The sequence below is a fragment of the Natator depressus genome, chromosome 8, assembly GCF_965152275.1.
Source record: "Natator depressus isolate rNatDep1 chromosome 8, rNatDep2.hap1, whole genome shotgun sequence".
Taxonomy (NCBI): Eukaryota; Metazoa; Chordata; order Testudines; family Cheloniidae; genus Natator; species Natator depressus.
This window is the reverse complement of record NC_134241.1, coordinates 90,473,041-90,493,916: the sequence shown is the minus strand read 5'-3', so window position 1 is coordinate 90,493,916 and position 20,876 is coordinate 90,473,041. Positions and strand designations below refer to the sequence as shown.

At 42.0% G+C, this 20,876-nt stretch overlaps 1 protein-coding gene across 9 annotated transcripts in view; it reads left to right on the top strand.

The window, feature by feature from the left end:
* NFIA (nuclear factor I A) overlaps positions 1-20,876 on the top strand; it is a 450,646-nt gene that overhangs the window by 344,299 nt on the left and 85,471 nt on the right. For all 9 annotated transcript variants that reach the window (XM_074961629.1, XM_074961628.1, XM_074961625.1 and 6 more), the window contains exons 4-6: positions 793-867; positions 13,768-13,885; positions 16,791-16,918. In XM_074961629.1, the coding sequence (XP_074817730.1) occupies positions 793-867; positions 13,768-13,885; positions 16,791-16,918 (321 nt within the window). The remainder of the gene's footprint in view (positions 1-792; positions 868-13,767; positions 13,886-16,790; positions 16,919-20,876) is intronic.

Here is a 20,876-nt window from a genome sequence, read left to right as displayed (position 1 = left end):
CATGAAATTGAATTAACATTTGGTGATAGACATGTTTTCAGAGAAATAGGAAAATACCATTATGTGAAGTGTAACAACATTTTGATATAAAATGTAGAGTCATGCCTTACACAAATGAAACAGGCAGGGAAACATACACCCTGTCTCAAAGAAATTCCAAGGCTTAAAGTTAATGCTTTTCTTATGCAGAGATTTATTTTTTCTTCTGCAAAGCTTGTTTTAAATGCTAGAATTTTTCTTCTTTATGGGAAAGGCATTCATTTTAAAGGTTTGGTTTTTTTTTAAAAAAAGCTGCTATTTTAAGATTTCCCTAGTGTAACCTCAGAAAATGAAGAGTACATCTTTAAATCTTGTTTTGTTTGAATGAATGGGTAGATAATCCTGATCAGATGTTTCTTTAGAGAATAATGTTTAAAACGATTATAGAATTTAGCTGTCCTGTCTGATTCCTAGGTACAGTATTTTAATTTCAGTTGTTAAGTCGTTAGGGGTCATTTAAGGTAACCATATATTAAAATGGTCCTCTTTTGTTTCAGATTTCCTGTTGAGATGCTTTAACATCTAGAAAACTCCCTGCTGATGTGTCATGTTAGCTTTCTTAACCTCCAGATACAAACCATAAAATAGCCTACATAGCTGTATGACTAGTTACCCACCTCCATAAATAATAATTTGTGCTAAGTGGGAAATTAGGTGTCACAGTTTAAATCTAAATGAAACTAAAGTATTTGAGAATACTGTCATTAAATGCTTAACGCTCATCAAAATTCTTTCATTCTATTTGTTCTGTAGGACATTTGGGCTTCCAGGACAGTTTTGTCACATCAGGTGTTTTCAGTGTGACTGAGCTGGTCAGAGTCTCACAGAGTAAGTATCCTTTTGTTGTTGTTTCCTGTGTTTCTTATAACTCTCATTTCCTCCTGTTCCCCCCACCCCAGAAACTGACTGTCCCCTCTTCTACCTCCACTCCACACATGACTAATTGTGTTCCACATTTTAAATTAAGTGGGAAAGTTAAAATAATAGAAATATTTTAAAAATAAATGATAAGATCCTGATTCTGCAAACTGATGGATCCTTACACCAGCGTGGCACCCTACTGAAGATAGTAAGATTCTGTGTAGGTGCCCAGGTGGATCAGTTTGTAGGTTCAAAGCTTAAGGGATGAATTTTAACCTTTTAAAATGACATCATCTGTGCCCAAGAGCCAGGAATGACATATACACCAGTTTCGTATATACATGTATGTGTATGTACAGAAGTGGCTGCTGTTTTAACACCCTTAGGTTGGTGAACTTGCTAATAATGTGGACAGCTATACCGGTGTTAGCACTAAGAGGCTCACTTACTCAAACGCATACAGCTTTAACTTTGTGAGGCCTGCATTCTACCTTCATTGTATGGAATTCTGCCTTTTTAAAGGATTTGGTTTTTGACCTTTAAAGAATGCTAATGCCCACAGCATGAGTGACACACCGCAGCATGATCATTACCAGCTTGTCAATACTCACTAACAACAGTGAATTAAGAGTACCTGTCACCACCCCGTTCCATTGATCAAAGGTGCATTGATTGTATTTTTCTATGACATAACCCAGACAGTCCAAGGAGAGAGCATGGACAGCCTCTCTCGAAGCTGTGCCTCTGTTTCGATTACAGCTAGACCAGCCCCTCGGTGCTAGGGTGCTGTGGATTTTTGTAGCTAGGACGAACTATGTTGCAGCATTACAGTAGCACCAGTTAGCACTGCAGTAGTTAACAATTGGCCTGTGTTTACAATATAAACCTTGCAGCTTATCTGCTTTAATATGCTCAGAGATAAAACACGGCATGCAGGTTCTCAGCATGGAAGTTTAAAGTCTTGTTTATATGCCCTGCAAGTCCAACTTTTGGCCTTTCTGGGGCCCTGCCTGGCAGGGACAACCTTAGGAGAGAACCCACGTTTTTGAGTCAAAACCATGGGGTTTCTGTAGGAAAGGTCACCCTGTTTTTCTACTTTATCTCCCCCCCGCACACACACACACATCAGAGCACTCTAGTCAGAGCACTGAATTGGCTTCCTATTGAAAAACTAGAAGTGGGGGTTGGGGAGGAGATGTGTAGGCATCAGAGAGGTATGCATGGGAGACTGAGAAAGAAAAGGGTACCCTGACCTTAGCCAAGCAATTCTCCTCGCTCTCCTTCCCAGATAACCTGTGGAAAAGCTGTTTCAAGGACATGTGAAGCCAGAGGGAGTTCTAGGTGCACAGTATGTTTGAAAACCAGGCCGCTTTATTTAGGTGCCCAAATATGGACTTGGAAACCTAATGTTTGGCACCAATTTTTGAAAATCCTGGCTTCATTATTTTATTGTAGTGCACTAAATTGATGTTTAACATAAACAGTGTTGGGAATAGCTAAGTTATCTCCTCCTATATGTGAATAGCTCCATTTTATGATGTTTTAATTTGGTGTAAAGGGAAAAGGCTCTTGAAGTCCTAAGGGAATCCACCCTTTCTCCCTCTAAAACATCCCACATTAACATAATCTTATCTTCACTGGAGGAGCACTAGTCATCATAGCTGTCTCTGGTTTCTGTCAACCCCAGTTCATGTGTTTGCAAGATGCAGTTGCTAGAAAGTAACTAGGTTCACCACTCCTGACTTCCGATCTCCATAGCAGAGAGTTTGGGACTGAGTTTAGGAGCCAGCATATTTCATGCTTATTAATCTTCCATTACATTTTATCATAACAACAATAACAACAAGAAATCTTTTACCAAAGATCCCAGTGTCTAACAAATTTTACAAAGATATTATGATTTGTATTTATGAGGCTCACCCTCCCTGTTGCTGGAATGTACACAGCACCCTTTAAAACTTGCTTGGAAACATACAGGAGGGTAGAGTAGAAAATATAGCATTGCATCCATTGGAGTTACCAAGGAAATTTTGGAAGGTAAAATAAAATTATCCAATTGTTATGTATCCAGGACACAAGGGCTTGCACTCCTTGCTCATGCAAAAAGTGACGTAGTCTCTTTAAGGACCCTATTGTAAGCGGGGGAATAGTCCCGCTATTGTGGGGAACTTTCCTGGCTTCTGCACTACCCTGGTGAAGTGGGCTAGCGAAAGGATCTGAGTCCTCGCTCCCATTTCCTTTACCCAGTGGTCTCCCTGCCCTTGAGGACTCCCCTTCCACTCTCCTGTCTGGCAGCGTCCTCGTAATCCCAACAAGGCTTGGTCCAGGATTCCTGAGGGGCTCGATCCCCAACCTTGCTGTGGTCACCTAGGACAGGGGCTAGGGTGTCCCCACTCTGGGGTACTCTCTCTGCACTGGGTACTTCTCTGACCCACTGACCATTACATACAATTTAAAGCAAATGCAAGTTATTTAATCAACAATTAATTTTAAAAAGAATAAGGGAAAATGGGAAAGGTTAAAGGAAACACATCACCCCGCTCTGTGGCAGGGAACATCACAAACAGTGTCTCTGGAGTGTCAGGGCAGTTCAGTCTGTTCCTTGTAAGTCCCAGGCCTCCTTCTCAGGCCCTGGCTGTGCTGCAGGGATGGACACTTCTTCCCAGTGTCACCCCCACCCTGTCGGGGTTACGATTTAAGCCTGGCTTGCAGAGCCTCTTGGCTGAGGCGTCTCCCTGTGCTGGGCCCGCTGCCCAGGGTCCCCCTTGCTCCAGCCCCAGCTCCACCACTCGGTCTCAGCACTGCTACTGCTCTGCCTCCAGCTCCCAGGGCTGCTTCGCTGGCTCTGGTTGCTACAGCTCTGCTCCCAGGACAGGTCTGCTCTGCAGGCTGCTTCTGTGACTCTGCTCCCAGCACTGACCTGCTTCCTGGGCTGCTTTTCTGGCCCCTCTGGCTCTGGTTGCTGCAGCTTTCTTCCCAGGGCAAGTCTGCTCTCTCTGGGCTGGGCCTCTGGCTTTGGGGCTGCAGCTCTGCTCCCAGGACAGGGTCTGCTCTCTCTGGATATGGCCCAGCTCTGCTCCCCAGCTCCCCAGCTTGGGCCCCTGTTTTTTCCTTAGCTCAGCCCCACTCTGTCTGACCCAGGCAAGTCCAGCTCACATGGAGGACGGAGGACAGGACCTCCCTGGCCTCCTGACTCCCTGATTAGCCTGCCTGCCCTGTCATTCAGGCTGACCTGGAGCATTGGCCTCTCCCCATTGTTCCTGGGGACTGTCAGTCTCAGGGTCCTGATTCCCCATCGACCATTCCCCCTTTTTAGTACTGGGAGCTAGCAACTAAAACACCCCCACTGAATGTTAGTAAGGGGGCAACAGTCCCCTTACACTATGCAGCCAGGACCTCAGTTTTATATCCTGTCTTCACGATAGCACCTCCGTGAAAAACAGTGCCCCAACACTTACTAGGATATCTCTGACTGAGAAGAAAGAATACTATCTGCGGGCTTAAAGCAACACTACTTCTGGTGGCACCTTGGATTTTCTATGGAGGTGCCCCATACACATACTGACCGGGCCTGACCCTGTTTCATTTATGAGATCTGACAAGCCCACATAGTAGGATATGTCTAGTGTGGATTCTACCCACAAAATCCCATTGATGTCAGTGTGAATTTGCATGCCAACATTCAGGGAATGATTTAGCATAAAGGATCCATGATTAACTGCTATGAGTTGTGCCTAAACTGACATGTAAGGTTGCCTGATAGATTGCGCTATTCAGAATAAACCTTGCTGGGCTGTTTAAATATACTTGTGGCTTTACTCCAGACTAGTCCACAGATTGCTTTGGCACTGGAGAGCTCAACCCCTGCAGAGCACTAATCCAGATTCACCAGGATTTTTTTATTAGAACTTGGCAGCTTGAATTATCAAGATACACTCAATCCAGTCTATATATTTATTTCTCTAAAAAGCCACTGCAACTTTAAAAGCCACCCTGCTTGAGGAAGCTCATCCGCTGTGGTGAGGCCTTTCTTTGATTTCCTGAGCATGCTCTATGACAGCTTCACTTAAGGTCGTATTCCGTATATGATCTTGAGGCTGCAGAGAGATCCAGGAGCATGTTCTTGGAAGAAAGTTGCGTGATTCTCGGCCTGAATCCCTGTTGTGACGAATGCTGTTTTGGGGATGAATGATGCAGAGCAGCAGTACTGCCCACATTTTGTATACAGCTCTAAATCAAAACAATGCTTGTTTTAAAAACATTTCAATAATATTAATTTTCTAAATGTGTTTAAATGTGTGTGAATTTTCAAGGACAGACTGCTACTCTGTCACTGACCCTCTTGCTGTGCAGTGTGTATGCTACAGGAATTCTCACGCTGAGACGGAAAGACCAAATTTTGCTTTTTGTTACATCAGCATAATTGCACTGAAGTCAATGGGGTTATTCTAGATTTACACCTACGTAAGAAGAAGCAGATTTTGGCTTCTGTGTCAACTGTAGCTCTAAATGGCCTTGTTTCTTTTACACCTTTTGACATTATTGTTTTCATGATTTTTTTTAAATTTGATAATAGAAACACATGCTTTCCCTGAGTTTTAAGTAGTTGTCTGTTGTTAGCTTCTGTCATCTAAAATTAACATGAGGCACATAGTGTTTCCAGCATTTCCTCATTAGGTATTGTTGGGTAATAATAATGTGCCATATTTATTAAACAAGGTTGTCAGACGTCAGTGTGACAGAGAGGCTCAAATAAAGTGCTGTTATATCAGCCATACAAGTCTGGGTGGGGAGGTGAAAAAGCTAAGCAAAAAGTCAGCTTCCTGGAAACAAATGTTTGGAATTAACATTGTACCTTTTTCTAATCCAGGGGTTCTCAAACTGGGGGTCATGATCCCTCAGGGGGTCGCGAGGTTATTACATGGGGGTCGCGAGCTGTCAGCCTCCACCCCCAAACTCCATGTTGCCTCCAGCATTTATAATCGTGTTAAATATAAAAACGTGGTTTTTCATTTATAAGTGGAGTCACACTCAGAGGTTTGCTGTGTGAAAGGGGTCACCAATACAAAGTTTGAGCACCACTGATCTAATCTAATCTCTCTCTCATTTCTATAGGTCTCAGTCATCATAATATTTATTTAGGTTTATCTGAGCCACTGAACAAGAATTATAGACCCTCTTGGTGGCAGGCACACCTGTAGCTTTTTTCTGTTCCACGGCAGTGGGCTTTACCACTGAATCACTAGCCTGCTGCTCAGTCTTCCAGAGGCTGGGTAAATAGGAAAAACAAACCATGAGAAAGTAAGCGGGGGTGCTTGGGTATAGGAGGTGAGATTGGGAGAGACTGGCAGGCTGGGAGCTTAGAGGCATGAAAAAGGCTACTACAAAGGTGTTGCCAATTTTAAGAAACTGAACATGGAATCCCCCATCATTGGAGGTTTTTCAGAACAGGTTAGACAAACACCTGTCAGGGATGATCTAGCCTCAGTGCAGGGGGCTGGACTAGACGACCTCTCGGGTCCCTTCCAACCCTACATTTCTGTGACTCTGTGTATGCTAAAACTAGGTGCGGGGTCTTTCTCCACTCATAATCCAATGTGAGTAGGCCAGATCAGATCCCCATTATTCCTTTATTGTGGTTGGGGAAAATCAGCATTGACCCAAATACCCCAGACTCTGCTGGGACTCCTCCATAGAGAAGTTCATCCATGATTGGGAAGGATTGGGCTGAGGGTTAAAGGCAGGAATGTCAGAACAGATACAAGTTATTCTTCCTCAAGCCTGAGGCTACATTTTGACCATCCCTTGGTCCCTTCAGCACTGGGGAAACTCCCCTTAAAGAATGCCCTAGGGACGTGATGAAGGGAAGCCAGACAAGTGTGGCTCCAGTGCACCTCTGTTGACTCCTATGTTGATGGTGAGAGACACAGGGGGCCCTAAGCTCCTGTAGATCCCAGGCAATGCACAGGATTTGTTGATGGAACAGCCAGCCGTTGCACAAGCGAAACAAACCCCTCACCTCAAACCATCCTTTATGAGGAGGTCCTAGGAGGTGTGTAGGTGTCTACCTTCCATTGAAATCGATAGGAGCTAGGCTCTTAAATACCTTTGAGGATTTAGACCTAAATTCTGTCCCCCAGCTCATGTGTGCAGAGGTCCCCAAGGCAGTAGACTGTGTCTGCTGTGAAAGGGTGGCAAGATATGGGAGGCAGTGCAGAATTTGTTCACCCCATTTGGCACAAAAGTCCTGCTCCATGGGATTTCCCTGTTCAGCAGGACCCTGGAAGTGCGAATGGGAGACATTCACAGGCTGGGAGCTTGGGGCCAGGGAAAGGGCATAGAGAGGAGGCTAATGCAGCCATTAGATTTGAGTAACCTGCATATACTCCTGATCTGGATTCCTTCCTGTGTTGATATCCCCCACAGACAGCTGAAATATACAGGCTGGGCTGTGAAGGAAGGATTTGGGGCTTAATGAGCAGTCCCTAAAAGCAGATCAAATTTACGCATGTTTTGCACTGCATTGTTGGGTGAAATTATATAATTCCTGGTGCTGATGTACGAAGCACCCTGCCTGCTCACTGGATTGAGAATGCCACACTTAAAGTTGTAAAATGCTAGTTCAGGTTTTCATGGAGTTAGTGGGATGATTTTTAACCCTTTTAATATGCCAGTTAAACCACACACACACACACATATGCACACACATTTCTGTGTTAGACACTTAGATCCCATGAAAGGATTAAGTAAATTCCACAGGCTGTGAATGATTTTATGGTCATGGAAATTTGAAAAGGCAGGGATCCTGGACTAATGCAGTTTAAAAGTGGATACTTAGGGTTTGAGACTTTCAAGCAGTCATTCTTTGTGATTTGGGGTTGCTGTAACAGTGCTACAGTGAAACCAGCTGCAGAATTCTCCTTACTCTTGCCGCGGAGATGGGTGCTGCTGTGGCATAGAATTTCGGGGGCTCTAGCAATAGGAAACTGGAACAGAATGTAAGAGGTCTCAGAATGTAAGAGATTGGCATGAAGTGGCACCCTAGTGTTTGAAATGTGCAATAATTCTGTAACTGTATGAAATAATCATTGCTGTTTAAGGCAATAAAAGGAAAATAATCTCTTGTGTGTAGTGTTTGTGTATGTGACTCCTCACGCTCACCCAAGAGGCTGAATAAAACTGTAACATTCCAACTCAGATGATTAGAAGTACTGAAGCAGAATCATCTCGGTTGAAAGATACAAAACTGACACTGTAGTTACTGTGGGAGGAATGTGAAGGAGAAATTAAATTCGTTGCCACTACTCTGAGCGGGCAGGGGGCGGGGCAGGGAAGAGACGGGTATAACCGAAGGAATATAGCTTTCCAGTGTACTTTTATCAAGCAGTCCTTATCCACTCAGAATAAGAGGTATAATATAAACAAATTATAGGAAAAGTCCTGTTGCACCCATCAATTCCTCTGGAGGTAGAGGGCCAACCCGCAGTGTAATTCCCCCAAAGGTAGAGTGGGTATCAATAGCTGTAGTCCAGAGCCCACCAGAGGGGTCTACTTTCTCTGTATGACACAGAGCTTCTTTGTGGTGGCAAGGCCTTCAGATCCATAACCATCTGTATCTGCTGGAGATTGCCCTACACTCAGCCGCCTTGCAAAAAGCAAGGGTTGGTGCTGCTGCAGCTCGGAAACTGCAGCGTGGTTCCACTGCTTTTCTGCAGTCTGTAGGAGAGTGGGAAGGATCCATAGAACTCCCTAGTGCAGAGCACACTTACGAAAGCTTTTATATAGCCTGTATGTTTTCTGCTATACTAAGCAATACTGTAGCTGAGATAGTTAGAAGTCAGCAGCATGAAAAACAACATTTAAAATATAACTCTGTATTCCTTAGCCAAGCATTGCTATCCCAAACCTAGCATTTGGGATTGGGTATAAGAGGGAGAGAAAAAAAGAGTATAATAAAAAATAGACTGCAGGCATAGAATGAACAGTTGCCGTGACCTTGCTTTTTGTATGCCATTACACAATTCAATGGCAGTCCACTCAAACCTTGCTCTCGATCAATATCCTATTAAAGCAGCACAAAAAGTCTCCATAAACTTAGTGGTTAGCTATGTTTATAAATGGAACTCAGCATAATTAGATGGTCAATAGCAAGCTGTACTAGTAATTTTAAAATGAACATCACACATTTCATATCAGTGGTATTCGGCAAACCTCTTTGAACCTAACAGTACAGTACATAGGAGACAAAGGCCATGCAACAAATTCGAGCTACCCTTTCCTCGCTGAGTCAGAAAGATAGTGTGTTTTCCTCTGGTTGTTAAGCCACAGTATATGAAGAAGTGTATTAGTTAAACGTCATGTTTCTTCCTGGGGTATAATACGTTTAGCCTTATGTACATTGTCACTTTGCTGCAGTGTTAGACATGTCTTGATCCTAGTTTTACCCAAATATCTTTGTAAAAATAAATAAATAAAAAATGAAAAAAGAGAAATTAAATATATCTTAACAACTAAAAGACAGTGCCATTTTAAAAGGAAGACGACTGCCAGCTTGGCTGGTTTTATTTAGTGGGTTTCCTGTACTTTAATTCAGTAAATTTCCAAAATAAATATTCAAATTGAATTAAGTCAAAGTTTGCTAATTTTTCTGTTATATTTCTTGACATTTCGGGTGACTATTTGAGCTAATAAACTGGCAGCGAAGGGAATAGATTGGCAGCAGTGGGAGTTTTCCTCAGAGCTGCCCTTTATCCAGAGCAGCACTACCATGCAGGTGGTCAAAGAGAAGCAGCTCCCCGCTTGCCTCCCCAGTTTAACATGGAATGATCAGCCTACAGTGAGGGTTGTTCCAATCTTTCAGGCAAACTCATTCTAACCCTCATTCTAACCCTTCAGAGTGATTGAAATGTATCCTGTGTGCGTAGGAGTTTTGTGATGGAGACCACCCTGTCAGCTGAAATCAGCTGAGGCTGCATCAGTTAGTTCACTTACAGGCTCCGCACACATCACTCAAACGAAGTTTTAAATGAAAGGCCAGATTTCTATCCAATAAACCATTTTACTCCTCCCTCACTGGGGTCAGAGCTCTGTGTCAAATGACATCTTGATGCAGGCATGTGGGTGGGGTGTATATTGTGTGGAAGCTCAGTTGAAATTTTCAACCTATATCTCCTGCTTGGGACGTGTTCTTGAGCTATTTTGGTGTCATTTTTCTGAGGAGCATCTCTTAGGTGGGGAAAGCAGCATATTTTCAGAGTGGCTGGTATAATCTTAACCTTCAGTTTATGTATACTTTGGTGTAATAAAGGGCTAGCTTTGTATTATAGAACAGAATGATCTCCACACTTACGCTGACAGTGCCAAAGCATGTTCTTATTTTGGGACATTGGGCTGAGGTACAGGTGGGGAGAGTGATCACATGTTGGATGATCATATGCTAAAATGAAGAAGCTCAATTTAGACAGAGTTTTGCCACAATTTAGATCTCTTTAATCCTGTTTGCTCTCTGGTGCTGGAGTGTTGATAGGGAATCCTACAAACAGACAGAAGTGGGACTCTGTCTTTCCATCAGTATTCAGGGCTAATAGAAGAGGGATAGTGTATTCAGGCAGTGAGAGGGGCCATTTGGAGCAAGGAAGGGTTTGCATGGCTAGGCTAGATTAAGTTTATGCACCTTTGCAACATGTTGTGTTGCAAAACAGAAAAGTAAATAGAAGGTCCAAATAAAACACAACAGAGTTCCCTCAGCCAAAGTCCAGTGTAAAGTGTTATGAAGTGTGACTCGATTCAGCCAAGTCTATAACAGGGATATAAAGCATGAATCACTTCAACCAAATTCCATAGAGGAAGAGACAGATCCCCCCTACCCAGAGAAAGAGAGTTAACCCCTTCCCCGCCAGCCTCTGGATGGGGTCTGTACACTGAAATTTTCCTCACTTTGTCTACAGTAAAATGTTGTTTGAAGAGCAAACTAACTGGGAAAAGAAAACATAGATACCCTTTATTGAATGATAACTTCCTACTACACAGAGTATGATTCCAGAACAGTTCCCCTTTATGGAAAGTTTACCCTTATAGCATTACTAAGTTTAATGACCTTGGGTTGTCTCTAGTATGAATGTCATTGTTAGAACTGCCATAGGCCTTTTAAATAAGGCACAGCCATGAACCCTTTAAATGCTTTTAATACTCAACTGCTTTAATAAATGTTCTGTCCTTTGACCATTTTATTGTTTAAGAGGGATGGATCTTGTCTTTTTACCTTTCATCCTGAATCCTCTCAGCTCAGCTCCCCTCAGTACTGCAGGGTGTCCGAGGACCTGGCAGGAAAACCCTATTACTGTTAAATATGGAGGAAGCTAGAGGTTACCTATTTAAATCCTTTCTATCTTGCAGCTAGTTTTTATGTTACTAGCTGTACGCCCATCCCACTCCACATCTTTTCAGGCTACGTGCACCATGTTGAGAAGTGGAAGAACATTTTAGTTTCACATAAGGCAAATGCAAGAATTTGGCCAGTAATGCTTTAGAGTTTGGGGGCTGATGAACGGGAGCAGAGTCAGTTTTTGAACACAAAATTTTCCTCCATCTCTAACTGAAATAAAACTGCTCAGTAAAACTTACAATAGCAGGGAAATTCATTGCCCCTTGAAAAGAAATGGTGCTTTAATTTAGTGCCTGCCTTTTTATGTGCCTGTTTGGAAAATATTACTATGAACCACTAAGTTGGGCTTTGTTAGGTCTGGGGTATAGGGGAATTGATCAACAAAGGGGTTTAAAGAGCACAAATCTGCTTGGCAAAGAAGTTGCTGAAGACTGTGGAGTAGATGCTGCAGAGAGTACCTGTATGATTGATTTCCATTCACGTCAGACTGACTGCAGTGTGGTCATTTTTCTAACCCATAACTGCTCACACTGCAGCGGTCTGCTATCTGCAGGGTGTCTGAATTATAGCAGTCCATGCCCATGTTACCTTTTACACAAATTACTTACACTGGTTTCTTTTTTCCATGCAAATTTGTCGGTTTTACACCTCTTCTAGCTGCTGTCAGGAAACTCTAGCAGAAAGCACAATTTAATAAAATGAGTTAGTTTTACTATATTTAATTTTTCTTTAAAAAAAACGCCCGCCCTCGCATACAGCCAGTGCACAGGAAACATATTTTAGTTAAAGGAAGACAACAAAGGAGTTTGGTGTTCTTGCCGTAAATTACTTCCCAAATTAATCCCTTTTAATGATCGTTCCAGATTTTCTTAAGTTTTAATAGCATTGTGTGCTTTCCACCCTATGCTTTTAAAAATCTGTTACTTGCTGTCCATGTCATTCCCAGTCTGTCTCAGTGTTGATCTACTTTCTTAAAAGATCTTTGCTCTAGATTGCCAATTTAATTGTGAGGAGAATGAGGCAGCTGCAAAGTTATATTCTTCATCTGTCAAATCCAGCAGTGCTTCTTCCCTAAAACTTGGGGTGAAATCCTGACTCTATTGAAATCAAAGGCAGAACTCCCAGTGGCTTCATTTGGTCCCGTATTTCACCCTTGGTATGCCAGGTTATTGGTGCAAGATATCTCAACCATCCAATCTTGATTTCCTCACTGATGCCCACAAGAGTGAAATATTTCATGTGTTTAATATTAGGCTCAGTTCCTCCCTGGTAGGAGCAAGCACAGGTCTATTGATTTCAGTAGAGTTGTTCCAACTGACACAAGAGTAAATTTGGCTCAGTATCATTGTGTGGCACCAGGAAAATCCCTGTGAATCAGAGTTTTCAGATAATATATCCTGTGCCAAACAGATTTATCTTGGGCAACAGGGTAATTTTAATCAGATTGTGGAATGGGACAGACAATCAATCTTGGTCCATAAAGCAGAATGTCCTGTAAAGGTCAGGGCACTGGAATGGTGACAGTGGGCATGGTATCACATGCAGTGGATTTCAATGAGGAAGACCTTGCCGGCTCAGTTTTATATTAGTTACAGCATTCTCATTTGTTCCATATTGCTCAACACGTGGGAGTTCACAGCCCTATGCCTGTAAACTTTTGGAAAAGGAACTCTCGTAATACCTTAGTGTAAAAACAGTACTCTAGGCAAGCGTATTAAAGTCAGGTGAGTTATAGCAGTGGTGGTCCTTACAGAAAACCATGCATGCTGGTGGGAATAAAGAACAATAGAAAACATTTGTTGGATAATAATATAATGAGGCAAATTGTCTCTGGCCTCCGCACAGAGGCAGAGAGGAACACAAGGAGTCTCAGCCCCTGGCATACTTCGCTTAGCGGTCTTGGTCAGTCATAGCTCCTATGCTCCAGGAGTATAGAGACTGTAACCTCTATGTACATCTGGGTTCACACAGTATTCCCAAAGGTCTTGGGAAGAGGTGGCACCAGTGCCCCTTCCCCGTCTACAGAAGCTCGTAGACTGGGCCAGGCATACTGTAGGGATGGCGCAACATGTCCACTACTCAGCACTGTGCCTAATAAGGAAGTACGTTCCAAGAGATGTTATTAAGAAGATTACAATATGGCAGCAGTTTCTTAAAGGAATCCAAGATTCTTGCTGCAAACAATGAGAATTGCCAGTACAGAAAAGACTGACCTGAAAAGAAAATAGGAACGTCTTTATTATATTATATGATTATTATTATTTATTTTTATTATTGTAGTACTTAGGAGTCCTAGGCGGGGACCAGGACTGCATTGTGCGAGGTGTTGTACAAACAGACCAAAAAAGAGACTTCCTGCCCCAGAGGGCATCATATAGTGGTAAAATGTTCCTGATTACAGTGTCAGTTCACTTTGGGTGTTGATATATAATTGAGTCCTTATTCACATGACTTACTGACTTTAATTTCTTTTGTTTCCCTAGCACCAATAGCTGCAGGAACAGGCCCAAATTTCTCCCTCTCAGATTTGGAAAGTTCTTCGTACTATAGCATGAGCCCAGGAGCAATGAGGAGGTCTTTACCTAGCACATCCTCTACCAGGTAATTTGATATGTGTATGCTATTGGGTTACTTGTGAAACCCAGATTACGATTAATGCTCATATGGAAATTATTGTTTTGTACTTACATTGTTTGATGTGTTCTGGTGGGGACGGGATGGTGAGTCTTTTCAGAATCACAAATCTGAGTGTCTATCTCAATCTATATTAAAGCTCTATACTTAAAGTCCAGCTTTGAAAAAAGCTGCAGAGAGACACACAGGCCCTGATTCTTTTCTCACTTACATTGTTTACAATCACAGGTAATTCCATTGAAATCAGTAGAGTTGCACTGGTATAAGTAAGAGGAGAATCAGGACCAAAATGAAACATAATGTCCTCCTATGATAATGTCACTGAGTATTTTTCATGGAGATATTTCTTGTCGGCATTGCATAGAAGGAAAAGAGACTGGACACCAGACTTCAGATAAAACTTATATTTATTGTGTATACATAAAAGTGTTAGCTGTGAAACTAACATAGTGTTGAAGACCTGGCTTTAATTCATTCACATTTTGGTGTGGCTTTAACAATTTTGTGATTTAATGAAACAACTGAATTTTTGATGCAGGCTACTATCAAGTCCGATTGCATATCTTAGGTGCAAACTAGCAGACAAGGATATTTTTTACTCTGTCTTTTTACTTTAACCATACAAGAGATTGAATTTATAAATAAGCCTAGTCACCATTGCCATCTTGAACACTGTTAAGGAACCAAACTGATTTTTGTTTGTCCGCCAGCCAAAATGATCAGTTATTTCGAAGACATGACAAGAAATTCTAACTTCTGCCTGGAGTTCTTTTAGGTTCTGATCTCAGTCTGCAGCGCCACCAGCTTTGCAAAAAGCAAGCACACCGTTAAAAAAAAACGTATCTTTTGAATGTAGCTGTTTTTTTTTCTACAAAAGCATGTAGAGTCTCCTAGCAATAACTTTTAGCTTATTTGTTAGTCTCTAAGGTGCCACAAGTACTCCTTTTCTTTTAGCTTATAGTTCGCAGTGATTGAAAGAACATTCTGTACACATGAGCTCAGTCAGCATTCTGAAGCTTAGCAAATATGGTTCTCATTACATGTGGCAGTAATCAATTTAAAAGTTTGTGCTGTTAGTTTTTTCACATGTGTTTGGCATACTCTATGTGCAGTGCTCATCATTAGAATCACTCCCAGGAAGAGTTTTGTTGTGACTCCAGGAGTGAAAAAGGCAGGTTATTAGTGTCACTTAAAAGCTCAGTTGTCACTCTTCTATTCTTCTGCAAATAGCTAGCACTGATAAGGAGCTAATTATAAACATCACCAGTAGTTAATAACTCGCTAATATGTTTGTTTTTCTCTCATTAGGTTGTTCCCAGTTAGAAAAAAAGTATTCCTTAAATACACAGACTCAGTGGCTCTATCAGGCAGTAATTGTATTGTACACATAGAATTTCCCCAACCGACATATACCGATTCTTTTAAATAAGTTATGGCACAACCTGCATTCCATACATACCATAAAACATTGTCTCCCTTCAGCTTTGCATACAGAACTCCCAAACCCTGCAGCTCTTACTCAGGCAGAACTAAGGGTGAAGTTAAAGTGAGTTTTGCCTGAGTGAAGGCTGGAAGATTTAGCTCAATGGGAATTATGCCAATGGAATGTTTTATATCCATCGAAGTACATCCCTGATACACAAAGGAGTCTATTCTTGTTTACCTATGGGACATTTAGGCAGGTAGGCCTTTTCTTGAATCCCTTACACACTGCTGGTGGAATTGACCCCACAGAATAAAGAGCTGGCAATAGACATAAGTTCTAGAAAAATGTGTTAGGACAAATTCACAATAATATTCTAGAGCATTCTGTACATCTCATTATTCCAAACTTAGCCAAGATTGTGGGCCCTTGGAACTGGAATTCATTTCCCTACCACTCTGCCACACTTTCTGTCAGTTGACCTTCAGAGCGCAGTGTCAGGATTCTCCCATCTCTCAGCCTTTCGCCTGGGTTGGATTGTGGGGGAGGTATTGTATATGATAAGTGTTGTATGGGAGCCTTTCAGTGTTGGCATTAATCAGCAAGCTTTTTGTTCTTTTTTTTAAAAAAACGTGTGGCGGCATCCAAAGACTATGTTCTACATCAGGCATTGCACAAATTAGGTACAGGGTAAAATTTTTATTCTTGTTTAAAATAACCTGTGACAATGTAAAACTGAAATATCTTTTCCATCTTTTGCCATCACTCATGTGCTTATTATTGTAGGGTTGCCATAAGCTGGGTTTGCTGCCATTGGATTTTTCTTTAGGAAAAGAAAGCATTGAAAATATAAAAAATGCATACAAAGGGAGTATATGGAATTCACAGTAAGATAAGGAGAAAACAAGGTAGTTTAAATGAGGGTCTGCCTGTCAGTACCATATCTGTTTAATATTAACTATTTGATAGCTGGTGACACAGTGAATTAATGGTACAAAACCCACTGAAGTCAATGGGAGTCTTTCTGTTGACTTCAGCATGCTTTCCATAAGGTTCTAGCCTTCCACCTGTGAAAATCTAAATTTTGAAATATCTTTGGTTCCAGTTTGGAATGAGTTTGGTGATCTCAGCTTAGTCTTTATTGGAGGTTGTTCTGTGTCACAAAATCAGCATGGAGCTTGGCACAGTTCAGAAAGTCTGACAATTCTGGTGTAAGGCAGCCTCAAGTCTGAAAAAAGTAGATCAGGACTGAGGAACATAGATTCAGCTTTGTGGGGAAGAGTGAATAGAACAGGAACCTCTCCCAAGTCAATGCCTTAACTCTATCAGTTTCAATGTCACTAAATTTAACCCCGTTGGTCTCTTCCCATGCTACCGAGAAATATACCAATAGAGAAATACCTTTGTATCCTTTCAGCATATACAGTATTGTATGTTTTGCTGTTTCAGCTCTACAAAACGCCTCAAATCTGTGGAGGATGAAATGGACAGTCCTGGTGAAGAGCCATTTTATACAAGCCAAGGGCGCTCTCCAGGAAGTGGCAGTCAGTCAAGTGGATGGCATGAAGTGGAGCCAGGTAAGCCACGGCTTTCAGGAGTCATAGGAAATTTTCTCCAGTTTTTCAGTTTCGTTATCATAAGAGAACACTGTATAGAAAGGCTATAAATAAAACCCCTATGATTTGTGCTGAAATGGTCAGTCTAATGAAAATATTGCAATAGTTTGATTGCTCCTGCAGCTGCAAATGTTTTTGTAGTGTGTCACTTTTGTATTTGGGCCAAGCATCTGAAGTATTTGAATAATGCAGAAAAAGATATGCTCTCCTTCTCTGTCAAATTGTCCATATCCAATCGTGGAATATCACTGATAACAGCTTGGCAAAACACAGCACCTGTCCCAGCTGTGGACCGCATTTCATTCTGTTGTAAAATGCCATTGTTTATATTGTTTTGTTTTTTTAAAAAAAAAACACATACCTCTATAAGATGGAAAGACTTTTGAATAATTATATAACATTTGTTTACTCTGCAGTGGGTTTTTGAGAGACGTGGTATGAGTTGCTGTTGTATTCACCCATAGTGGTGTGAAGTTTGATTGGAGACTCTATGCTGAAATACATATCATTGGAGTTAAGAACTTTAAGGGGGAAGCCGTGCCTTTTCCTGATCAACTTTCCTTGGCTTGTGTTATTTATTTAATGTCTCTCGATCACCTAGCTTGGTATCATCTGGGTACTTAATAGTAATAAAAACATTTTCCTGGTATGATGGCATTTAGTAGGCAAAATAATGCCACAGATCTCTGGTCTAGATAGGGATTTTATTACTAATTATTATTAATACTAATTTATTGAGTACCAACAAAATGTTTTTGTCTTTCACCATCCAACATTTTACCAGGTCATCAATGTATGGTCCTAAGGATTGGTCCTTTGTGTTTTGTATATTTTAATATATTTTTACTTAGATTTAAAATAATAAAGATGTCTAACCAAAGGTCTAGGCACCCTAACATAATTAATGATACAGCCGTGCAATTATATTATACCTCAGCACCATTAAAATCAGTTCTGCAGGAATTTGGCTGGCCAGCCAGCCACCTACTACCTTCATCATCTCTGAAGCATATCCACAGCCTTCTCCAGAAGCACATCAAACAGATGTCTTTTGCAGCATGCCTGGAAAGCCACCAAATGTTGCTATTTCAGACCAGGAGGGAGCAAGTTTCAGAGTCTCAGAGCTGACAGAACATCCTGCCAACAGCTCCCCTCTCTTTTATAATGAGCTGGATCCAGTCTGAGTGCTCCTGTTAACCACAGCTGTGGCAGTATAGCATGGAGTCCAGTCCCTCAGGTAGGCCAGCTCCAAGCCATGTAGGGTTTTATAGGTCATAACCAACACCTTAAACTCCACCCAGAGACACATGGGCAGGCAGCACAGATCCTGGATCACTCTGGCCATGTGCCCCCAGTGAAATGTCCTGTTCAATAAGCAAACCACTGCATTCTACACCAGCTTCAGTCTCCAAATAGTTTTAAGGTGTAGCCCCATGTAGAGTGCATTGTCGTTGTCTGATCTTGAGGTGACAGAAAGCACAGATAACAGTGACAAGGTCTGTGTCTGAAAGAAAAGGCTGCAACCTCCTAGTTAGACGCAAACTGGGTCATGGCTGTAACATGATCGTCAAACAGCAGCATGGGCTGTAGAATCACTCCTAAGGTGTGAATAATATCAACTAATGGCAGACATACTGTTCCAATGGAAGGGGTTGATATTACCTCCTCCCAGTTCTCCAGCGACATCCCCCAACCCACCTTCATCACCTCAGTATGATCTGGGTTGAGCTCCAGACAGCTTGCTCTCAAACAGTGATTGAGGTGCTGAATGGCATAGTTCCAAATGAGACAAGATAGAGACATACAGTTGGGAGTCATCGGCATACTGAAAACACTGAGCCCCATGCCCCCTTACAATGTTCCTAGTGGCCTTTTATGCATGTTGAACAAGAGAGGTGACAGAATGCCACCCTGCAGCACCCCACCAAGCTGCTCAGGAAGAGACGCTATTGTCCACAGCTATCTGCTGAGAGAAGAGAACAAAACACTGAAAAGTGGCCTGGTGCATTCTCAACAGGTCCTCAGGCAAGTCAGCAGCACTTCGTGATCAACCATATTAAAGGCAGCTGATAGATCTAATGATACCAGCATGGAATCCGGGTTTTCATCCGTCGCCAGGAGATCACTGACCAATGCACCAGGGCAGTCTTTGTGTCATAGCCAGGTCAATACCCAGATTGATAAGGGTCAAGGAGATCACAGGCATCTAGACACGGTGAGAATTGTCTTGTCACAACCTTCCCACAATCCTACCTAGAAAGGAAAGATGTGATACTTGTTGATAATTAGCAAGATTGTCAGCACACCGTGATGACTTCTTGAGCAAAGGCTGCACTCCTGTTTCCTCCAAAACAATAGGCAGCCTGCCCTCTCTAAAAGAGGTGCTGACAATCTCCACAAATAAGGAGATCCGCGCTTCCTCACTGGCCTTCCCCAGCAAGGAAGGACGTGAATCCAAACGACAGGTTGCAGGACAAAGTTCTCCCAACACTTCCAGTACCTCAGGGAGTATTACTGGCTGAAACTCCAGCAGAGAAGACAAGGCCTTTGTTTCCTCAAGACCAGGCTCAATCACCACAAAAGCAAACAGCCTATCCCTAATCTGATCAGTCTTGTCTGCAGAATAGCAAACAATTTCCTCACAACAGGAGGGACTCAGACCAGCTACCGAGCAGAAACCACCCAGATGTACCAGACTCTCTGTCACACAGGTCAATTCTGCTGTCTTAGATGTTGCGGATACTGTGGTGGAGAAAAATAATCGTCTCTTTGCCTCCTGCACAGCAGTAGCATAGGAGTTAAAAAGAAATATTTATGCTACAGCTGGTCAGTCTCAGCGCAAGATTTCCACCACTGGTTCTCTAGCCATCTCCCTCTCGCTTCATTTGTTTCAGACCATCCATAAACCAGGCTCATCTCTGAGAACGAAGCCAGCAAAGAGAGTACTTAGGATCCACCTCCTCAATAGTGGAGGACAAAAAACTATAATAATCTACAAACCCATCAAAAGAGTGGTCTGTCAGCAGAACAAGAGTCACCATCAGAGCTCTGTATATCAGAAAGCAACAGCTTATATCATATTTTGTTTTAATATATAATATATAGTAAGTCACACGTGCTCTGAAATCATTTGGTCCTTTGTGTTTGACATGAATGCTTTCGTCTCAACCACTACAGAATGCTTTATGAGTCTTCGACAGGGCAACTGCCTAGAAAATGTATTGGCCCACTGAAAAATATAGAAATGGGATGAACATCCCTTATTACTTTGTATATTGCCAGAATATTGCTCCTGAAAGAATAGTAACCTTGCCTTGTTTCAGTTACATCCTTTCTGATCTCTATATTGTCCAAATAAGACCCTTACTGTTTACAGCGGAGTCGCATCTTATCCGGGGGTTAGGTTCTAAAGTCAGCACGTAAGGCGAAAATCGCGTATAGTCAAAATTACCCTTGAAAATCCCTTAAATCGCGCATAAAGTACAGTATACTGTACATGGTTTTACGTATACTGTACAACTCTGAACGGTAATATGTATAATGTATACAGTATTGTACAGTATATAATAAAGAATACATGTGCAAAATATAATTTTACAGTATTTTTAATTACATAGAGAGAGAAAGAGAGACGGAAGAATGAAAGAATAAAAAAGGAAGACAGTAAACCTAAACACTCACCATTCATCCTGGATATTCTTGCTACTCTACAACGACAATGATAATGGTGATACGACGACTATGACAATGGTGGTGTGACAATGATGAATGATGACGATGATGATTAGTACAGCGCCCATATGATGAACGATGAGATGATGAAGATGGGCGCTGTACACACTCCGATTATTAGTCTTCCTCTTCCCCTGACAACACTACTGGGGGGTTGTCAGGGCTTGATGTTGATCCAGGAGATGGA